Genomic DNA, 22843 nt, shown 5'->3' on the forward strand with positions numbered 1-22843 from the left:
ACCTCGCTTTCCTCAAAAATGTGGGGTCCACTCTTGCTTCAGGAGACACTTCTCCCACCCCCTGACATAAATCACACAGTGATCTCACTCGGCTCTCAAGTCCTTCTCGGGTGTTATTTCCCTGCCCCCTCCATCTAAAATCACGCCCACATCTCCACCCACTGCCGCTTGTGAGGTCTGCTCTCCTTCTACCCATTGCACAGATCAAGAAACTGAGGCTCGGAGATGTGGTGAGCATGCTCAGAGCCACAGCAGTGTGTCCCTGCCCCCCCACAGGTCTGGTCACACCCCCTGGACGATGGCTCCACCCCCTCTGAGCTAGAGCTGCCCCCCTCGGCATCTGCCCATCACCCCCTGGCCTTCAGGATGCGGCTGTGGAAGGCGGTGGTGGCGACCCTGGCCTTCATGAGCATGGACGTCAGCGTGACCACAGCCATCTACGTCCTGAGCCACCTGGACCGCAGCCTGCTGGAGGACATCCGTGACTTCAACATCTTCGACTCTGTGCTGGACCTGTGGGCGGCCTGCCTCTACCGCAGCTGCCTGCTGCTGGGGGCCACCATCGGCGTGGCCAAGAACAGTGCCCTGGGCCCCCAGCGCCTGCGGGCCTCGTGGCCGGTCATCACCCTCGTGTGCCTCGGCGTGGGCATCTACGCCATGGTCAAGCTGCTGCTCTTCTCCGAGGTGCGCAGGCCCATCCAGGACCCGTGGTTCTGGGCGCTCTTCGCGTGGACCTACGTGTCACTGGCCGCCTCGTTCCTGCTCTGGTGGTTGCTGTCCACAGTGCGGCCGGACTCCGAGTCCCTGGAGCCGGGGCCCGGCGCGGAGGAGGGCCCCCCGGAGCAGGCGTCCGGGGCCACGCTGCAGAAGCTCCTGTCCTACACCAAGCCGGACGTGGCCTTCCTGGTGGCGGCCACCTTCTTCCTCATCGTGGCCGCTCTGGGTGAGTGAGGCCAGAGGCCAGTTCAGGGTCAAGGCTGACCGCCTCTTCTTCCTTCCTTTCATTTTATTAACTTTTTCTGGGTTTTGGGTAACGGATTGTGGAGTAAGTTGGCTTTCCACTCAGCCGTTGGTACACATTTCCATTCCTGACATGAGTGCAGTCCCCGCTGTGTGACGGAATCAGGCAGAGGACCTGCCCTCCGTGGCTCCCGAGACCCCACTCTCTCCTCAGTGCTGTGTCTTTTCCCCCTAAACTTTGCTCTGTGGTTTGGGTGAAGGAGCGAGTTGGTTTTCCAGACAAGTCACACACGTTTTAACAGCACTCTTCCCACTGCAGTCCCAAAGCATGCAGTTCGTATCACCAGATGCTGGAGGGCGAGCTGTAGGTCACACACATGACGTCACACAACAACAGTTTTCATACGCTCACCAGGCCTTTCTTCCTAGGCTCTTAGTCCACCACAGGTGACCCTGCTGGTTCTTGAAATATTCATGGCTTTGCATTCAGCGTTGTGCAGGAAGAGTATGCTATCCTGTTAAAGTGGGTGCTGTAATAAGCTCTCAGGACACTCACCTGCATAAGTGAAGGCAAGTCCCTGACCTTCCTGAGCCTCAATGTTCCTCTCCTGTATAATTTAAAGAGCAGAGGCCTGGGGGCCGGGCCTGCGAGGGAGAGGGAACTGTCTGTGCAAAGGTCCCCTGAGGCAGGGCGGTGCCTGGCTGTGACAGGCTCAGCCGGAGCTCCGTGTGTGGCTGGAGTCATGTAAGCGAGGGGGCAGAGGAGGTGCCAAGGTCAGCGTGGCCACTCGTGCCCGTCCTGCAGGATGTAGGCCCCTGCTTACCTGCTTTATGAGACGGCAGCTGGTGACCTGCTCTGAGCTGAGGCGTGAGGAGGCCTGACTTGGCTTTAGCACTGTCCCCCGTCTTGCTGTGTGGAGGACAAGCTGATGGACGTGGGAGAGCCTGAGATGACTACCCGGATGGTTCAGGCCAGCCTGGTGACTCGGGCCAGGTGGCCACGGACGTTCAGAGCGATATTTGGAAGGAGGAATTGCAGGATTTGCTGACAGACACGGTTGTTGTACAGAAACCACAAGAGAGCTGGGTACCGTCCCTGACATGGCACCCTGCCCCCAGTCAGGGCGCCACAGCCTGGCCACCACTGCAAGGGTCCATTTCAACGCAGAGACCCTGTAGACACAGCTGCCCCGTGGGGTGTCCAAAGCTCTCAGTGTTTACAGAAGCTTTATCTTTTCTCCTGTGGAGCGGAGGGTGGGTTCAAACCACTGCAGTTTTGGTTAGCAGATGCGCGCGTGGGCTCTCAAATACATCACCCTAAAACTGATTCTGACTCTTAGGGGACCCCCATCGCTGCCTGTGCAGGAGGAGCTGACCTCACCCTTAGTCCATCTACCCTACTCCCTGTGCTGGTGAACTCGTCAGGAAGGGTTCAGAAACGGTTTATTCTCACTGCTGGTGCTTGCTGGGCGTCAGAGTCGATGCCCTTTACTTCCCTGTGGGTAAACTGAGGCAGGACTTCAGCCGCGGGTGGAACGGAATAGCTTGCTTAGATGTCCACTGGGCAAAGGACCCCCTGGACCGAAGCACAAGGCTGCCAGCAGAGGGCAGCAGTGCACCACCAAAGACAGTGAGTGGCCGCAGGTCAGGCCAAGTGGCCGGCAGGTCAGGCCAGAAGAGGATCCAAGGCCTTTCAGTGGTGACACTGGAGAAGAGTGCCAAATATCTGTTCCTTGGGCTTCCCAAAAAACAGACAAGTCTGTCCGGGAGAAGGTGCAGCCAGGGTGCTCCTTGGAGTCAAGGGTGGTGAAAATTCATCTCACGTCCTAGGGCCATGTTCTTTGGAGGGATCAGCCCTTAAAAAGGACATCGTGCTTGGGAAGGTGGAGGGTCAGTGGAGGAGGAAAAGACCCTCGGTGAGATGGACTGACACAGTGACTGTAGCAGTGGACGTGGGCATATCGGAGATTATGCGGATTTCACGGGACGGGACAGGGCGCAGAGCCCCTGTTCATAGTGTTGCTATGAGTCACGTTCAAGTGAGCTGATTTAACAACAAACAACTGTAGGCCCAGCCCCAAGGACCGAGGGAATAGCTGTGGCGAAACCAAGCCTTGTAGCAAGTGGAGGACTGTCCAGCATGCCCGTGGTCCATGTGTCATGTCTACCACTTCCATTAGGTGAAAGTTGGCACATTCCAGTTGTGAGGAGGGAAGGTTAAGGAACACCCTCCCCCCTCCCCCCTGCCAACACATGGAAACTGGTGTGGACTGACCTCCAGCCCTGCTCCCACTTGCTGAGTGTCTTAATTAAACAACTGAAAAGCCCATGGCCATCGAGTCACTTCCTCGAGTGGCCAAGGCTCTGCGACCATAAAGCCTAACAGGATGTGGCCCCGGCTTTCTCCCATGGAGGGGTGGGTGGGCTCAGGTGGCCGACCTTTCAGTTAACAACCCAACACTTCACCTGCTATGCAGGACTCCACCATAGATTTGATGGGATTTGTTGTTTTTTTTTTCCTAGAACGATTTCAAGTTTATGTAAAAATTGAGAATGTATCATTGTTGTTGCTTGTTGTTGTTAAGTGCCATCAGGTAGACTGCAGCTCCTAGTGACCCCAGGAATGACAGATCGAGCCCTGTACCGTCCTCAAGGTCTCTTGTGTGCTCCAGCCCATTGCCACAGCCACTGTGTCAATCATCTCGTCCAAGGTCTTCCTCTCCCGCACTGGCCCTCCACTTCTCTCAGCACAATGGCTCTTTCCGACAGCTGTTCCCTCCGGACAACATGCCCAGAGTGTGTGAGAGCCTGTCTGTCTCGCCATCCTGGCTTCGAAGGGGCACCCTGCATGCACGTGCTCCAGGACAGACCCGTTTGTTTCTCTGGCAGTCCGTGGGATGTTCAGGCCCCTGCCCCAGCACCACACTTCCAAAGCACGGCTGCCTCTTTATTCACTGGACGACTTGCAGATGGTTCTCAGCTACCCCCGCCCCGTTTCACCCATTATTACCTTCTTAATGTGAGTTGATGGTCTAGACAGAGATCCCGCCAGTGGGTGCCTTTAACCGTCAGAAAATTATTTTCTCACCATTTAGGAGGTTATTGTTTGTTGTTATTATGTAGTCTTCACCCAGAACTGACTCAAAGCTGACCCAGCAGCGGGCTTTCAGAGTCTACATCACAGAGGAGGAGACTGCCCATCTTTCTTCTGCAGAAGAGCTGGTGAATTCAAGCCCCAACAATACCACTCCCTCCTACCCACACTGCCAGCTCTGGGGAAGGTCCTTCACGCCTCTTCCTAATTAGAAATAGTTTTGTTAATGAGACAGGATGAAATGAACAGTTGAATCTCTTTTGAAGTCTATGTTGTGGTTCTTGTAACACACTCAACAGTCAGCTCTAACTCAAGGCAGCCCATGTATGACGGAAGAAGCCCTCCCCCTCCTGCATAGGACTCTCAGCCTCTCTGGACGTGAACCTGTCATCACAGCCGCCACGTTAGTCCATCTCTTTGAGGGTCGTCTTCTCCTGCTGACCCTCTTTGTGGCTAAGCATGATGTCCCCTCCACAGAATGGTCCCTCCTGGCATCCGTTCTGGTCTTTTCTTTATTTCCTGTCTTTTTAATGCCATTTTGCTTTTGAGGTTTATAAAAGATTAAACCTTTTTTTAAAATTTTTTCGAGATTATGGGAGCTCTGGTGGCCTAGTGGCGGCAAGAAGCTGCACAGCAATCCTGAAAGCGTGCAGTTCGAATCCACTAGATGCTCTGCTGGAGAAGGAGGGACAATCTCCTCCTGTGCCAGTCAGATCTGACTCGACGGTACACAACAAGAGAAAAAAAACCAACCCTGATATATTTGAGATTAAACGAAGGGACAGAAATCAGAAAGACCTCCCTCTAATATAGAGGAACCAGGAGCGGAGTATGCCCGCTGGACCTGGGGTCCCTATGCTGTGAAGCTTCTAGACCCAGCAGAAGGCTAATGCCAAGACACAAGGAACATGAGGCCTGCAGATGGACAAAGAACCTTTTCTAAGGGCCTTCTCCCAGAGCGGACAGAGACAAGGCCTTCCCCGAGCTGGCAGCCCGCATTCAGGCTTCTAGTCTCCTTACCTGTGGGTGAGGAAGCCACCCCCGTGTTATTTCTGCCGGAGCCCACTAGATGACCAGGGCAGAAGGCCTCTTGGTCGTTGGCCCCAGGCTGTGGTCTTGGCTGGTTCCCCCACCTCAGCCTCACTCTCCTCTGTCCCGTGGGGCCAGCTTCTGACTCTGTGTGAGCTGTGGGTGAAGGGCAGTGAGGAAGCCTCGCACAGCCTCTCGTCCACTCCTGGACTGTGACTGTCGCTGTCAGCCCAGGCTGTGGAGATGTCAGGCCCAGTGCTTCCTGTGTGACAGTTCTCTGAGATGAGGGGCATTAAAGAAATCAGTAAAAATAACTTAAAGGCGTCTGACACTGTGGGGCCCTCCACCATGATGGAGGTAGCAGTCAGCTGTGAGGGAAACGCTCATCAGTCCCTATCCTGGGGTGCCGACCTGGCTCCGCAAACATGCCAGATCTCCACGAGAGAAGCGGAAACAGCAGCCCTGCCTGCCGTCACAGAGCAGAGGCCGACAGTGGAGGCCTCTCGAGGCTGTGGACCTTTCCGGAGGAAATAGTCTGTCTTTCTCCCACTGAGCTGCTCGTGGGCTCAAACTGTCAGCCTCGGGGTTAACAGCCCGCCTCTTAGTCCACGACACCACCAGCCCTCCTCAGATTGGTAAACCAGGAAATCAGACCCATTGCCGTGGAGTGATCCCGTCTACGGCAAGTAGGAACTCAGAGCATATCCTGGCAGAGACGGAAGCCCCAGCCTGTCACTGTTGGATCAGTTCTGACTCACAGCCCCTCTTTAGGACAGACAGAACCTCCCCCAGGGGTCCGAGGCTGCAGATCTTTGTTAAACTTACATCCTTTTGATCAGAAGATGCTAGAGAGCCATTGGGTCACCAGGGCTCCTGCTTTATGGCTGTGGCGTGCCCACAGGTGTCACAAGGTCTGTCGTGCACGGGACACAGTGTCCTCACCAGCCTCCCGGAGGCAAAGCAAGCCTTCTAGAAGGAAGCATTTCCGATGGACCCCCAAGGCCACTGTCCTCGAGTCCCTTGCGGCTCATGGTGAGAGCTGTAGGACAGAGAATGTCCCCAATGGGCTTCTGACCTGTCAGCCTTTCCAGAAGCAGGCTGCCCCGCTTTTCCTCTGCCGAGCCGCTGGTGGGTTCGAACCATTCACCTTTTGGTTAGTGGTTGAGCACTTTAAGCAGTGTGCTACGAGAGCTGAGTCCTGAGTCCAGATGAGTGGCCAGCCACCTGGGGACACTAAAGCTCAAAGCCCAGCAGTAGTGTGTGCGGAGGGGTGCAGTGTGGCTCCCCAGCTGCAGACGGCCCCCCAACCCCGCGTCTCCCCACAGGTGAGACCTTCCTGCCGTACTACACGGGCCGGGCCATCGACGGCATCGTCATCCAGAAGAGCATGGAGCAGTTCAGCACGGCCGTGGTCATCATGTGCCTGCTGGCCATCGGCAGGTAGCCGCTCGGCACCGGCCAGCCACCTGCCCGGCCCCGACCCCCCGGGCGGGCCGAGGGTGGAGGGTGCTGTGGGCTGGCCTGGCCCCGAGGGCTGCCCTGATCCCCGGGCTTGTGGCCAGGGCCGCCCTTGCCCCGTGCTTCTTGTGGAAGGGGGCAGGCTCTGGCCAGCTAATCTGGGTCCCTGGGCCTCTCGTCCCCGCTCCACGGTCCTCACCCACCTTGCACCCTGACTGTGAGGCCCGGGACGAGGGCTGGAGGGACACTCCGCCGAGGTGCCCTCCCCGCAGAGGGGCTGGTGATGGAGGCCCTGCCCATGACCTTGGAGGGCCCTGCTGGCCAGCACGGGAAGGGCACTGGGTTTTGGCGGCCTGGCCCCTGGCCGAGCTCTGTGCTCGAGGCCCCCGGCCAGCTCGGGAGGGCAGCGGTGTGGCGGGTTGTGTGGCCGGTTGTCGGAAGGACGTCCTGTTATAACATCTCTTATCTGCAATTAGCTCATTTGCCGCAGGTCTTCGGGGTGGCATTTTCACCCTCATATTTGCCAGACTGAACATCCGTCTGCGGAACTGTCTCTTCCGCTCCCTGGTGACCCAGGAGACGAGCTTCTTTGATGAGAACCGCACAGGTGGGTCCCTGCGGGGACGGGACTGTGTGAGGGGTCCCTGAGGCCTCCACTCCCGGGTGGGACCTCCAGCCCCGCCTGCGCCCTTCGAGCTGGCCTGCTCGCTGAGGCCACCCTGGGACCCTGGCCCGGCCACCGAGGTCTGTGCGGGGGCCAGGTCTCCACACCCAGGCCCTCCGGGAGTCACCAAGACCTGTACCTGCAAGCCTGTGGCCACAGGGGTCCCCCAGGCTGAGGGCGGGCTGCCATGCCAATGGAGTCTCCCTAATCCCCAGGCTGTGGGACCTTCTGTGCCTCTCTCTTCCCATCTGTGAAATGGGAGCAGTGATAGCAGCCCCCTCCTGGGCTGGTGTGACCCACTCGGCTCAGTGTGTGACCCTGGGTGGATGTTTTCCTCCGTGAGGAGTGGAGAGTCACGGGAACCAGGCCTGGGCTGCCCCTCGGCCCTGACTTGCTTCAGTTGTGCCCTCAGGACGCCGGTAACAGGTTCCCGGACTCAGGACCATCTCTGCTGGGATCTGTCCCTTCCTCCCAACCTGCCCGGCCCAGATGGTAGGTGAGGACTGAGACCCAGGTGTCTCTGTTCCAGGCGACCTCATCTCCCGCCTGACCTCGGACACCACCATGGTCAGCGACCTGGTCTCCCAGAACATCAACATCTTCCTTCGTAACACGGTCAAGGTCACGGGCGTGGTGGCCTTCATGTTCAGCCTCTCCTGGCAGCTATCGCTGGTCACCTTCATGGGCTTCCCCATCATCATGATGGTGTCCGACGTCTACGGCAAGTACTACAAGGTAGGGGGCACCCCTGCCCGGGCCCAAGGGGGTGAGAGAGGCCCCCCACGGACACGCGTTCACGCGGTGACTCTGTCGAGCGGCCGTGATGCCCAGGCACTGGGGCGTGTCGGGGGGACACTTGGGGCCCCCGCCTCTCTGAACTGGCTTCCGCGAGGGAGAAAGAGACAGGGAAATGCCGTAAGAGCAGCAACAACATGACGGCCGAGCCCCCACTCAGTGGTCACAGTCCACACAGACCACCGAGCTCCGAACCAGCCCTCTGCAACCCTGACTGGGAAGCCTGCCTTCCTGTGCATGCACAGGGAGCCTGGTGGGTACAGGTGACAGCAGCTGGCTGCTGGCCTGAGTCGCTGGTTCAAATCCACCAGCCGCCCCCCAGACGAAGGTGAAGCAGGCAGCGCCTGTTAGCGTGGCGTCCTGGGAAAGCCGGCGGGCAGGCCTGCTCTGTGCAGAGTTGGAGCTGAATTGGTGGCAGAAGTGGGTTTGGATTTGGGGGCGAACATACGACCAGGGGATGGGGAGGGGGTGGTCCCGGTTGGTGCAGTGGTTAAAGCACTCAGCTGAGAACCGAAAAGTCAGCCCTTCAAACCCAAAGGTCGATGGTTCCGATCCACCACCAGCAGCTCAGCACGGCCAAGCTGAGGCCGGGGGCTTCCACGAGAAGGGTAGCCTTGGAATCGCTGGGGACAGTCCTGCCATGTCCTGCAGGGTCGCGGTGAGTCGGGGTGGACCCAAAAGGCCGCCGTCTTCACAGGATCAGATTCCCCAGGCCTTCTCCCCCAGGTGCGGCTGCCGGGTCAAATGCTGACCTTTGGTTAGAAGTCAGATGTGTAACTGCTGGGCCACTGGTGGCCTTTGATCAGGAGAAGTCACGTCTAGTGCTCACCAGCTTCCTGTTGATCCTGGTTCATGGAGACCCTGGAAGACGGAGCACAGCTGCCCCACAGGGGGCCTGAGGCTGTAAATCTTTACAGAGCGGCTGATTGACTTGAACCATCAACCTTCACCTTCACGGCTAAGTGGTTAACTTAGCCATTATGCCACTTAGGGCTTAGTAAGGATAGATCTGCACATAAGACTAGGAAAGATGAGAGGGACTCTGGAGGACGGGGAAGTGGACTTGTAGTTCTCGATTTGTCCCCTGTGAGGGTGGCATTTGCATGAAGACCTGAAGGACACCTGGGGGGGGGTATGTCAGCAGCAGGGACAGCAGGTGCAAAGGCCCTGGGGCAGGACTGATGAACGTGTGAGGCAGCTGTAGAGTGAGGGCAGGAGGTGCAGCCTGCAAGGAGGAGACGGGCCACTCACTGGAGACCTTTGCAAGGACGAAGCACCTATCCCCTTCCAGTGGACTCCAGCTCATGGCCACCCTACGCTGGCTGGGAGACTCCCAGAGCACACTGCATCACGTTTGTCCTGTGGAGTGCCTGGTGGTTTCGAACCTTTGACCTTGGGTTAGCAACAAAACACATTATGCACTTTAGTTGTTGTTGTTATGTGCCGTTGAGTCACCTGCCACTCATAGCGACCCTATGTACAACAGCCCTAAACCCTGCTCTATCCTGTGCCAATCTCACTGTCTCTAACACACCTACCCCCATTTCCCTAGTCACTGAATCAAGCCATCTCATCAAGGGCATTCCTCTCCTGCACCGCCTCTCCACCCTCCCAAGCATGATGTCCCTCTCCAAGGACCAGTCCCTCCTTACAACATGTCCAAAATATGTCAGACGAAACTTCAGAATCCTTGCCTCCAAGGAGCAGCCTGGTTTAACTCTCTCCAGCATGAACCTTTTCATTTTCCTAGCAGTCCATGGGATATTCAATACTCTTCTCCAGCACCACAGCTCAGAGGCATCAATTCTCCTTCTGTCCTCCCTAGTCATTGTCCAACTCTCTGACACATAACAAGTGATGGCAAAGACCATGGCCTGGATCAGACGCACCTTAGTCTCCAGAGTGACAGCATTGCTCTTCAGTACTCTGGAGAGGTCCCTAACAGCAGACTTCCCCATCGCAATACGTCTTTTAACACACTTCAGACCTTCTGTTTTCCCTCTAGTCGCACATGGGCTCGCTTGCCCTGGGGGCTGTGTCAGTGTTCGGGTGGCTCTGACGGCTGTGGACAGCCATACTTTTGGCCCAGTCTGGGTGGGCTAGGACCCTGAGGGACTTTCTAAGTCAGTGGACACCCTGAGCTCTAAGAACCAGGGCCAGTCCAGACACTCCTGACCCATGAGGAGCTGCAGAGTGTCCACCAGTGACCTGGGTGGTGGAGGGCTCCTGAGTAAGAGGCAGGGTGGATGGACACCCCCAGCTCTGCCCAGTCCCTTGGACCTATGACCAGAGGGGACGAGGCCAACCATCGCCCAGTCTCAGAGGGAATGCCGTCTCATAACCCCAGCACGGCCTCTCCATGGTGTTCAGGATCACTGCTTTCTTCTCGGGCAGAAAAAGCCAGGACATTCCATGGAGTGGGAGTTCAGCCTGCCTTCCTGTGCCCACCCCGCCCTTCCTGCCCGCTTTTCTGCCAGCTCCGGCCGGGACAGGATGCCCTGGAGCCCACACCCCCACCTCTGCACACACCTCAGACCCCGCTTGCAGGTTCAGCTGGGCGGAACACTGGGAAGCCTGTTCCTGACCCTCTCACTGCACTGACTGAGTCACAGCCCCGGCCACACACACCACCCCCATCAGACATGACTCAGGGCATGGCTGGCTCTTCCGGCCTCTGCCGCGACCCGGGCGTGGCACACGGGCAGGGGCAGGCTGGTGCGTGCCCATCCGGCTGCGGGCAAGTGTCTGACTGTGTCTGACTGTTGATCACAGATGCTCTGCCAGGGGGCAGTAGCCAGTAGGGACACATGCTCAGGACCCCCTCCTGCTCAGTGCCAGCCAGTCTCACACAGCCCCCGCTGCTGCTCCAGAGTTGACTGGAAGTTTCTAGAATCTCTCCGCCAACCCGCAGACGCTCCCTTGGTGTTTGCCATTCCTTGTGCAGATGGAAGAGCTCAGGTGGTGCTGTAGGTTAAGCATTGGGCTTCTTACCCAAAGGTTGGCATTTCAAACCCCTCCCACTGCTGCACAGGAGTGAATGAGGTCGTCTGCTTCCGTGAAGTCTCAGAGCCCCAGGACCTTGTGGGCAGTCCCACCCGGTCCCATGGGTCCCCATAAGTCAGAGTCAACTCAGTGGCAGCGAGTCTGTGGGTCTCAGTAGGGGAGACCTCTCTCTGCTGCATTTCACACGGACCGTGGGCTTTGCAAACTGCAGGTTTGTGGAACCCTACCTCGAGCCAGCCGGCCGCTGGCCTCTTCCAGCACGTGCTCATTTTGCGTCTCTGGGTCCCCTTTTGGTCATTCTTGCGACCTTTCCCACTTTCTCACCGGTCTGCGGCACACAGACCCCCGTAAAGTGTCAGCTGTCGGTGCACGGGAGACGGGAAGCCATGTGTGGCTCTAGCTTGATGACATTCCTCTGTTACTGTGGCGATCTGGGACAGAACCCACAGTGTCTCCACTGCCTGCCGGTGCAGTGAGCAACCTGGACGCCTGTGCAGGGCACCCCTGCTCCCGCACAGGCTCAGGCACCGAGGACCCTCCTCTGAGCCTTCCATGGTCGTCAGCAGCGTTCCCTGAGGCCTGGGGGGCAGGGGGCTTGATGGTCAGCCCCTCCTCCAGGGGCCTGGAGCTGTCACCACAGGCCCCAGCTAAAATCACCTCTCTGAGACTGTGCAGTTGATCCAGGGGACACGGAGGGAAAGGGTCTTGTTTGTTACTCCCTGTGATGCCCCACGTGCAGCTGGTGATGGTTGAGAGTGGAGAGACCCAGAGAGGCCAGGAGGCCTGGGTAGGAGGCTGACCTGGAATCTCCTGTCCCCTACCCACAGAGGCTGTCCAAGGAGGTCCAGAGCGCCCTGGCCCGGGCCAGCAGCACGGCCGAGGAGACCATTAGTGCCATGAAGACCGTCCGGAGCTTCGCCAACGAGGAGGAGGAGGCCGATGTGTACTCGCGAAAGCTGCAGCAGGTGTATAAGCTCAACCGGAAGGAGGCGGCCGCCTACACCTACTACGTCTGGGGCAGTGGGGTACGTGGCCGGCCTGCAGCCGGATGCCGAGACAGAGGCCCACCGGTGGGGTCATCAGCCTGGGGCCCTATGTGTCGGTGTCCACATCTGGCCCCACGCCCAGCTCATCCCCAGAGAAGCTTTCCAGTGCCGTCCCCCAGGCAGCCGCCCCTTCCCTCATGTGGGGTGTGGTGCAGGACGGGAGTTGGGAAGGGCCCTGCTGAGGGGGACAGACCAGCTTTTCCCGGCTTGGCACCCCCACAGGAGAGCGTGGGATCGCTCTGAGCCCTTCCTTGGAGCACAGAGGACCCTCGGAGCTTGGCACTGTCCCACTGGCCACATCTGGGAGGCGGGGGCATGGGAAGAGCTGGGCCTGGAGCGGAGGAGGCTTGGTGTTTAGGGGAGGAGGGAGCTGGCAGTTTACATGGGAATGAGGACGTGGAATCTCTGGGTCCCCCTGGGGCAGGCCACCCCTAAAGTGCCCAGCCAGGAGGAATTTTTAAAAACCACAACAAAACCCAGTGCCTTTGGACTCCTCACAACTTTGAGGGACAGGATAGGACCCTAGAGTCTCAGTCGCTGTCATCTGTGTGGATGCAGATGGCCACGCAGCAGCTGGGGAATTTGAACTGCTCACCTTGTAGTCACGTGCTTTAACCACTGCACCAAGGGGGCAGAAATCCGCTTGGATAGCCCAGCCTTTCCCAGCTTGTGCCCTGGGTGCAGTGAGCGTGGGTGATTGGGGTGGGGAGGGTCCTGCTTCTCCCAGGCACTCTGCAGGGTGCAGGAGGTGGGAGAGGAGGCAGACTGGGCACACCATGCCCCTCCTCCGGCCCCTGCCTTGAGCTCTGCTCTGCGGCCTCTCTGAGCCTCGCCATTCCCAGCACGGAGGAGGAGAAACTGCTGTCGCTTGGCGGGTCCGGGATCAGGGGCCTGACAGAGAGCCTTGTTCTCCAGCCAGGCCCGAGGCCCTGCCAGCCGGGGGCCCTGTAGGAAGCGGGCTAGGGGGCTGCGGGGGGAAGCACAGGCTGGACAGGATCCAAGCCTGGGGACTCCACTCCTGTCCCTCTGCCCCTAGCTGACGCTGCTGGTGGTCCAGGTCAGCATTCTGTACTACGGAGGCCACCTGGTCATCTCGGGCCAGCTGACCAGCGGCAACCTCATCTCGTTCATCATCTATGAGTTTGTCCTGGGGGACTGCATGGAGGTGAGGGGCTCTGGAGGGGAGGCGGGCTCTGACGGGGGGCTGCAGGGTGGGCCTGTGATGGGGAGCAGCTGAGAGGCAGGGTAACTTGGGCTGGTTTTGAACAAAGTGGAAGAAGCAACAGAGATGACTCCAGGCCACAGCCCTCAAAGCTCTGAGAGGTCCGAGTGCTGTTCATCCCATTTCCCAGAAAGGAAAGCTGAGTCTCCGAGGGACAGTCACTTGCCCTTGGAGTCCCGTGGGAGGACAGGGTTCAAAACCAGAGTCCAGTGTTACGGGAACCCACGGGGAGAGTTAACTGTTATCCTCAGTCATTAGGGTCCCAGCCAGCTGTCCACCCCTCGCCACCCAGTAAGGAGCCCTGGTGGTGCAGTGGGGAAAACACCAAGCTACTAACCTAAAGGTCAGTGGATCAAACGCAGCAGCCTGCGCCATGGGGGAATGGTGAGGCCGTCTGCTCTGTAATAATTTCCCTGTGGGCTGTCCTGCTGTGCCTTGCAGGGCCTCTGTCAGAACCTATGTGGGGGTGAACGTGCTTTTTGGGCTTAGTGACCACGTGACGGAGGACAGCTGTCCCACAGGCTGAAGAGACTGTGGGAGCGAATTGCCAGGTCGGCTTCTTCCCAAGTGTCCCTGGGAGGATTCGAACCGCCCACTTTGTAGATAATTCCTGAGTGCTTAACCATCGCACCAAGCTCTTCCTTGGGAAAAGCAGGACTGTTGTAGATGAAGTCTTCCATTTGAGGCTCCCACAAGCAGAGGCTGAGAGGTGAGTCGGGGGCAGATGATTGAGCTGAGAGGTGACCCCCAAAAACATGGGCGGGGGGATGAGACTGGGCAGGAAAGGAAGCCAGTACAGGGTCTCTCCTGCCTGGAGCTTCCGTGGTTAACGGCAGCCTGAACTGAAGCCACTGCCAGCAACTTGGTGACGACCCCTTACAGTGGGGTTCCAGCTCCGTGACCCTTCACGGTGTGCTTCTGACTCAGTGACCCTCATCGTGTGGTTCCCACTCAGAGACCCCCTCATGGCGTGGTTCTGACTCAGTGACCCCCTGACGGCGTGGTTCCCACTCAGTGACGCCCTCATGGCATGGTTCCACTCAGTGACCCCCCCATGACGTGGTTCTGACTCAGTGACCCCCCACGACGTGGTTAGTCACCCCCTCATGGCGTGGTTCTGACTCAGTGGCCCCTTCACAGTGTGGCTCCAACGCGGTGACACCCCCCCCACAGCGAGGTTTTGACTTGGTGACCCCTCCCAGCATGGTTCTGACTCAGTGGCCCCCTCAAGCGTGGCTCCAACTCGGTGACCACACACCTGAGAGCACAGCCGCCTGTGGGGTCTGCATGGCTGTAATCTTCTCCGAAGCATCGTTTCCACCTTATCTTTCTCCAGCGGAGTAGCTGGTGGGTTCGAACTTCTAACCTCATGGTTCGTGGCCCAGTGATTTAAGCGCTGTGCCTCCAGGACACCTCCCTGTGGGGACGCCTGTCGTCAGTTTGGCTCTGTCCAGATCCTAAAAACGTATGGTGCTGCAGCAGACCTTTGCACGAGCTGAGCTCAGCTGTGCGTTGTGGGGTTTTCAGAAGGCTTCATGGGCTGGTTGTGGCTGAAGGTTTAAAGATTACCGTTAAAGGTCTTTTCAGGGCTCTGTGCAGCCTCTCTGGCTCCAGAAAGTCTGGATTCCATACGAAGGCATTATTTTGTTGTTGCCCTCACTGTACCCTCCCCACTTGGCCTCTCTGCTGTCCCAAGCCCACCCCGTCTCCCTGCTCCCGGGAGTGGGGGAACCTCTGGGACAGGAGCATGAATCTCCTTCCTCTCCTCCCCCAGTCCGTGGGCTCTGTCTACAGCGGCCTGATGCAAGGCGTGGGGGCCGCAGAGAAGGTGTTTGAGTTCATTGACAGGCAGCCGACCATGGTCCATGAAGGGAAGCTGACCCCTGATCACCTGGAGGGCCGGGTGGACTTTGAGAACGTGACCTTCACCTACCGCACTCGACCTCACACCCAGGTCCTGCAGGTGAGGGGGCGGCTGAGGAGCACAGGGTGCAGACAACACGGTGGAGGATCCCTGGGGCCAGGCCTCTCCCCTCACGGAGTTCACGCGCTGGCTGGGGAAGACAGATCATCGACAGAATGCTTCTGGGTCCTGAGTGCAAGGAAGAAACTAAATCGGGGGATTGTGATCAGAGAGGCTCATGGGGGTGGTGCAGACAGTCCAGGAGGGCTTCCTGGAGGAGGTGAGGTTTGAGTTCCGAGCAGGAGCCACTCAGGTGGCCCTTTACAGAGAGAACACCCGGGCAGTGGACCAGATACAGGCAAACTGACAGAAACCCCAAACCCCACCGCTCTTGAGTCAGCTGCTCTCATAGTGACCTGTAGGACAGAGTGGGAATACCCTATAGGACTTCCAAGGGTCAGATGGCTCCGTCCGCTTAAAAAGGAGCTGGTGGATTTGAACTGCAGCCCAGTACTTAATCCCCCGTGCTGCCAGGATTCCGCCAAGTTTCAGGTCCTGGAAAAGAGTACACTGGGGTTCTTGAGGCAGGCTCAGCCAGGCCAGGGAGCAGGGGCCAGGCCAGGGAGCCGGGGCCAGAGCAGGGAGCCGGGGTCAGCCCAGGGAGCCGGGGCCAGGCCAGGGAGCCGGGGCCAGGCCAGGGAGCCGGGGCCAGAGCAGGGAGCCGGGGCCAGGGCAGGGAGCCGGGGCCAGGCCAGGGAGCCGGGGCCAGGGCAGGGAGCCGGGGCCAGCCCAGGGAGCCGGGGCCAGCCCAGGGAGCCGGGGCCAGGGCAGGGAGCCGGGGCCAGCCCAGGGAGCAGGGGCCAGGGCAGGGAGCAGGGACCAGCCCAGGGAAGGCGTCCATCCGAGTCTGAGGGTAGAGGGTCTCCACCCTGGTACCTGAGCCAGCCACCCCTTTCTGTCCTGGCAGGATGTCTCCTTCAGCCTGACCCCGGGCAAGGTGACCGCCCTGGTGGGGCCCTCCGGCAGCGGGAAGAGTTCCTGTGTCAACATCCTGGAGAACTTCTACCCGCTGGAGGGAGGCCGCGTGCTGCTGGACGGGAAGCCCATCGGCGCCTATGACCACAAGTACCTGCACAAAGTGGTGCGTTGGGGCCGGGTGGTGACCCTGGGACAGATGGGGCACCAGCGGGACACACCCTAACACTCCCACATCAAGAGAGAGAATATTCCAGTATTAACTGGCAGGCTTTTCACAGTAGTCACTGCCACATTAAAAAAAAAAGTATTTCATTCTAGGGCTGTTCCCTCTCCACATGGCTCTTCTCTTCCCTCCAACGCAGCGTCTCTCCTTGTTTCTTGAAAACCTTCACAGTGTTGTTTGCACATTTACAGAGAAAATTGGTTTCCCATTCACTACTTTATACACCTTTGGTTTCACGACATTGATCAGAATCCCTGTGGTGGAACAGCACTCAACCCACTTCCTCCTTATGAGCCCCATTTTCACTCATCCTTCCAGTCCTGTCCTTCTTTCTGGCCTTTCTCCCTGGGCTGAGGCCACCTGCTTTCTTCTCAGATGTTTGGTTAATCGGAGAAGCATGTTCCTCCCTGGCGGTGGTGACCATCACCGAGCCCTGCTGGTTCTTTGGAACATGAGTCACAGGTGACTTTAGTGCAAGGCTTGAAAACAGCTAAGAGCGGTAGCACTGAGGACTCCTCCCAGCTTCCGTCAGACCAGCCAGCCTGGCCTTTTTCTTATGATTCTGTGGGTCTCTGTCATGGAGACGGAGCACCTGTGGTCTGTTAATCCTTTAGACTAATAACTGCACCTTTGTTTTTTTTAATTGTGGTAAAATGTTCACAACACAAACATGTATATTTTAAAACCATTTCCAGGTGTATGACTCAGTGCCCTGAAGGACATTTCTATGATTGTGTAGCCATCATCACTGCCTGGTCCCAGAACTTCCGCATCACCCTGTTCCACACAGGGCAGTGACTCGCCTGTTCCCCTCTGCTCTCAGTCCCTGGTGGCTGCTTGTCTGTTCTCTGCCTTCACATCTGCCCCCGGTGGCGTTAACAGTTCAGCGCTTGGCTGCAAGCAGAAGGGTCCATGGTTTGAACCCACGTGACCACGTCTTGTGGCAGAGCTCTGGTGACCCACTTCTGTAAAGGCTGCCGTTGTTAGATGCTGTCACATCAATTCCCGCTTGTCGTGACCCCGTGTAGAAACCGTCTCGAATGAGCCCAGTGTTGGTGTCAGGGTGTCAGTCCAACTCATTAAAGGCCTTCCTCTTCTCTCCTGACTCTCCTCCTCAAGCCTGAAGTCCTCCTCCCAGACCCTGTCCCTCCTCCATGAAGATCACAGCCCTGTCACGAGGGCTCTCAGTGCCTTGCTCTCAGTTCTGCAGAACCACAGCCCACGCCCACCTTCACTAGCGGTTTCATCCAGGCCTGACTTCATTGTCTTGGTGTATTTTCAGCGTTCGTCAGTGTTGAACACATAGCAGAACCTCGTCCATTTCTATGGCTGAACCCTGCCCCGTGGGGGAGCTCTGTGGCCGTAGTGTAAGAAGCGTTGCAGTCCCAAAGGCACTTTGGATTTGAGTCCATGAGTCGCCCAGCTGTCCGCTGGAGAAGGCTGGGCAGTCTCCTGCCACATGGTTTACTCTGAAAACCTGTGGGATGGGCAGCTGGGCATCATTTCCAACTCGACCACCACCTGGTGGCTGGGTCACCGACTGTCCGGCTGTTGGTCTGCTGATGGCCCGTGGGTTGTCTCTCCTGTGGGGCTCTTGTGAGCAATTCTGCGGTGAACCCGGGTGTGTGCCTCTCTTTGGGGCCCCAATTCCCCGACTTGTGTGACGGCTCCCTTACCTTTCTGTCATTTCACTGACTGCGGGCGTCTCCACGCCGCGTGGCTGCGTGTTGCCTGGCTTTGGACTCGCTCCTTCCGGGAGCATTTCCAAAGGTCTCGTGTCTCCTGTTTTTAGCATCGGGAGGGGGAGGGTCCTTCAGGCAGATGTTGGTCTGGCTCGGCCTTGGTTCTTTTCATCTTCGTTGTGGATGGCTTCCTCTGTCTAGCCATGCATCTTGCAGGAGCTCTGGTGGCATTGGAGTTAAGGACTTTGGCAGGTAACCAGAATGTCAGTGGTTCAAATCCACTGCTCTGAAGGACAGTGGCCTTGATATACTCTTCAAACTTTGAATTGAAACTACCCATTAAGATCAGCTTTTAAGGTAAATACCAGATTAGTAAAAAAGTCAAGTCAACTTTGAAATACAGTGCTCTGAAAAATCCCCTCTATTAGGACGAGGTCTAGGTCTGAGTGTGGTGGTCACAACCACAGGCAGGGAGGGATCAGTGCTGCTTTGCTCTTAGTCGTTGTACGGCTTTCACATTTACAGGAGGTGGATGAGGGCAAAATAGATGTATTTACAGATATCTGAATATATAAAACCTCATTGCTTCTGGGTTGTAACATAATCATAACTGACTGTCCTTGAGATTTCTGAAGCTGTTAATCGCACGCAAGGAGGTTGCCCATCTTTCTCTCATGAAGCCGGTGGTGAATTAAGACTGACAGAGCAGGGCTGCCTTTGGGTTAACGACAGACAGCTTACAGACTACCCCGGCTGAGTGCCTGAGAGGAGAGAGAGACAGACAGACAGAGAGAGAGAGAGTGTGTGTGTGTGTATGTGAATGTATTTAGTTGTGTATATATTTAGCCATGTGTAAATATAGCGATATGTATACATACAGGGCTATGAATATACATTCATATATGTAATAGAAGCCTGCTGTGTTTTTATAGCGACCTGCAGTTTGATTTTTGGGTGCAGTACAATTACTTTAAAAATCTCTGATTTGGGACGGCTGAGTTATTCCTGACAGTCCCCCCCACCCCCATCTATTTGATTTGTTCATTATTTGTCGTGACACCCACTGTGCCTTCACGTTTATCAGCCGGGCTCCTGGGATGGGAGCTCAGGTCTGCAGCTCTTTTAGGTCTTTCTCTTAGAAGCGTGGACAGGGTTAGGGTCAAGTGAGTGGCCCCAGGGCCCAGGGAAGGAGAGGTGGGAAAGGAGTGGTCACCGGAGCCAGGGCGCCTGCTACGGCCATGGGCTCTGACCCAGCATCGTGGCTGGAGCAGGCCGGGCCTGGCCCGCCGTCCACACTGCTGTTGGCAAGGCGAGTTAGGGACACAGCGGCTGGGCAGCTGCCCGGCTCCCCGAGCCCTAATCAGGTTTCAGACCTGAGACCCTGGTGGCAGCTGGGCTGGCGCTGGTAAGGTTGCTGGTGACCGCCAGCTGGCCGGCCGCCTTCCTGGCCTCTCATGACCCACTCCCTGTCCCCCTAGATCTCTCTGGTGAGCCAGGAGCCCGTGCTGTTTGCCCGCTCCATCAAGGACAACATCGCCTACGGCCTGCCCTCCGACAAGGTGCCCTTCGATATGGTGGTGGAGGCCGCGCAGAAGGCCAATGCCCACGGCTTCATCATGGAACTGCACGACGGCTACAGCACAGGTGAGTGTCCACAGCACGCATATGTACACCTGTCCCCATAATCCTGTGTCCACTGAACGCATACACCCTGTCCCCCCGTGTCCACAGCACACACACCCTGTCCCCATGGTCCCATGTCCACAGCACATACACACACCCTGTCCTCCATGGCCCCCAGTGTCCACAGTATACACACCCTGTCCCCTATGGCGCTGTGTCCAACGCATGCATACACCCTGTCCCCCGTGTCCACAGCACACACACCCTGTCCCCATGGTCCCATGTCCACCACACACATACACCCTGTCCCCCATGGTCCCATGTCCATAGAACACACACACCCTGTCCCCCATAATCCCGTGTCCACAGCACACACACGCTTTACCCCATGATCTCATGTCCACAGCATGTCCCATCTTGCTCCAGCACCCCCATGTCCACACCACCACACACTTTGACCATTAGTGCCTCTGTCCACAGTAGCATGCACCCTGTCCGGTGGTCTCTGTGCCAGAACACGACCCACGTCACCCGTACGCTCCACATCCTCCTTTGTAGACACACAGGAGCCTCCCTGTTCCTTTTATGCAGCTGTATAGTATTCCAGGGTGAGAGCTCTTTTTGGTTTTCAGCTCTGAGTCACATCACTTCGTGGCTCTGTCAGCATGCAGGAGAGCAAGCCCGTCCTTAGGAAGACATCACGGAGATGTAGGGTTGTGATGTCATACAAGCACTCGGGGGACAAACGGTTAACACTCTCAGCTGTTGACCAGAAGGTTGGAGGTTTGAATCCACTCCAAAGAAGAGCTGGCAGTCGGCTTCCAGGCCCTCCGCTCTGAGATCCCCATGGCATTCCGCCAGGAGTCAGAATTGACCTCAACAGTGCCTGTCCGGTTCTTTCCTTAGAAATGTCTAGGCCAGTGTTTTACCCAACACCTGGGCCCCACAGCCCAGCGGTCGCAGGCTCGCACGCGTCTGACTACCGTGTGTCCAAGGTTGTGTTGTTGAACTGGTAACTTGGTGGAATGTCCGTTCTCCACCGTCTCACCAGCAAAGTGTATTATCCAGCTTTGAGATTTTTGCCAAACAAATGGGGAAACACGGTTATGTTGGTGCAGGCTAAATTTACGTCCTCCTTCTCAGCAAGGAGGGAGCTGTGGTGGCGTGGCACGTCCTGTGTCAGGCTGCTAAGGAGAAGTCTGCAGTTCAGACCCACCAGCTGCTTGGAGAGGGAAACATGGTCAGTTTCCTTCTGCAAAGATTTGAAACCCAGCAGAGCTTGCTTCCCAGCATGGGGTCTTGTTGTCAGAAAGGTCATCGTGTTGTGCCTCTGGAGCTGGCCCTGCCGGCCGTGGCCCTTCTTCCCTGGAAAGCTGGTCCCTCCCTGCCGAGAGTGCCTGAGACCCCCAGCAGTAGAGCAGGCGGAGGGAGGGGGCTTCTCACCCAGGCCAGGCAGCCCCGGCCCCACCCTCCTGCTGACCTCACCCCTCTGCCTCATCCTGCAGAGACGGGGGAGAAGGGCGCCCAGCTGTCAGGGGGCCAGAAGCAGCGGGTGGCCATGGCCCGCGCTCTGGTGCGGAACCCGTCCGTCCTCATCCTGGACGAAGCAACCAGCGCTCTGGACGCCGAGAGCGAGTACCTGGTGAGTCGTGAGGTGGAGAGCCTGTGCTGGACACGCGTGTGGTCAGGGCCCCTGTGCCCAGCTTTGGGTGGTGGGAAGGGCCTGGAGACAGCCCGGGGGGCACCCCAGGCCATCAGCTTTCTGGGTGATGGGGTGGGAAGCCAGGGGGCTGGGAATGAGCGGGAGTAGAGTCAGGAGGCAGCTCTCATCCCCTCTGAGTGTGGGGGACCCGGGGTGCGTGGCTGGCTAGCTCGGTCTTACCTGCGGGCACTCCTGTCTGGGCAGGGCTGAGCGGGAGCGGGGCGGGCCTGGGGCGGCGAGCAACCCGCCGTGTCCCCGCAGATCCAGCAGGCCATCCACGGGAACCTGCAGAAACACACAGTACTTATCATCGCGCACCGGCTCAGCACGGTGGAGCGGGCGCACCTCATCGTGGTGCTGGACCGCGGCCGCGTGGTGCAGCAGGGCACGCACCACGAGCTGCTGGCCCAGGGCGGCCTCTACGCCAAGCTGGTGCAGCGGCAGATGCTGGGGCTCGAGCCCGCCTCGGACTACACGCCCAGCCGCAAGGAGCCGCCCGGCAGTGTCAACGGGGGCCCCAAGGCCTGAGGGGTGACCGCCCAGCAGATGTGTCCACGGGGTCCCGGCAGCCCCCAGCTGCCCTCTGAGCCCAGGCCAGGTGGAGGGCCACCTGCCACGTCCCTCGTATCACTGCTTCCTGCATCAGCCTCACCCTGGTCCCTGGGACCTCCAGCCCTGCTGCCATGATCCGGCCCCTCCAGTGTGGGCCATGAGGACACTTTGGGCCCCCCGCTGGCCCTGCCCGGCCCCCGGGTTTCCAGGTGGAGGCCGAGCTGCCGTTTTAAACCCACACCCTGCCAGGTGGCCCCAGCCAGCACCTGGATTTCCAAACCATTTTTCTAACAAGTTACTTGAGCAAGTGCACAGGAGTGTTCTGGAAACTTCTAGGGCAGGAGTCAGTGAGCTGTCCCGATAGCCTGGGTGGACTTCAAAGAAAAACTGGCTGGGTTTCTACTCTTTGCCCCTCTGGGGAGCAGGGCCACATAGGAGGGCGTTGGGCCTCTGTGCCCGTGTCTTGGTGAGTCAGGGAGTGGCCAGGTGCCCGTCCAAGTCACAGCCAGCCTCACTGTGAATCACTTCAACCTTAACTGGGCACTGTGGGGCGGTGAGGGGTCATCCAGGCCTGGGAGTCCCCCCTGGTCTGTACCCAGCGTGGTAGCCCCTTTTCCCTGCCTTCTCCCCCTCCCCGGTTGGCAACCTTCCCCCCCACCTGCCTGCTCTCCTGTCCGGGCGCCTGAGGATCTCACGTCTCATTGTCTTTGCTCCCCGATGGACGAATGGACAGGAGGATGGTACGAAAGACCAGGACTGGTGTCGTGGGGAGTGTTGAGCTGTTGGGAGAACTGGTCAATAAAGTGTACTACCTCTGACCTCTGACCCCTGACCTCTGCCTGGGCCGCTGCCTGGGCCTTTCGGGCTCTGTGCCGGGTGGGCTGCTCTCGTGGGGCTCTGGACAGGGCC

General features: G+C 58.1%; 1 protein-coding gene across 1 annotated transcript; it reads left to right on the forward strand.

Annotated features, from left to right (window-relative positions):
• Window positions 1–303: 303 nt before the first annotated feature.
• Window positions 304–21919, forward strand: ABCB9 (ATP-binding cassette, sub-family B (MDR/TAP), member 9). The gene is made up of 11 exons (XM_006894639.1): window positions 304–943; window positions 6409–6523; window positions 7018–7148; window positions 7735–7940; window positions 11831–12028; window positions 13086–13214; window positions 15046–15234; window positions 16142–16315; window positions 19536–19701; window positions 21186–21322; window positions 21644–21919. The coding sequence occupies exons 1-11, from the start codon at window positions 367–369 to the stop codon at window positions 21908–21910; spliced, it is 2289 nt and encodes a 762-aa protein (XP_006894701.1). The 5' UTR covers window positions 304–366; the 3' UTR covers window positions 21911–21919.
• Window positions 21920–22843: the final 924 nt, after the last annotated feature.

This window comes from Elephantulus edwardii, unplaced genomic scaffold (genome assembly GCF_000299155.1).
Source record: "Elephantulus edwardii isolate Elephantulus edwardi_28Jun2011 unplaced genomic scaffold, EleEdw1.0 scaffold00148, whole genome shotgun sequence".
Classification (NCBI taxonomy): domain Eukaryota; kingdom Metazoa; phylum Chordata; class Mammalia; order Macroscelidea; family Macroscelididae; genus Elephantulus; species Elephantulus edwardii.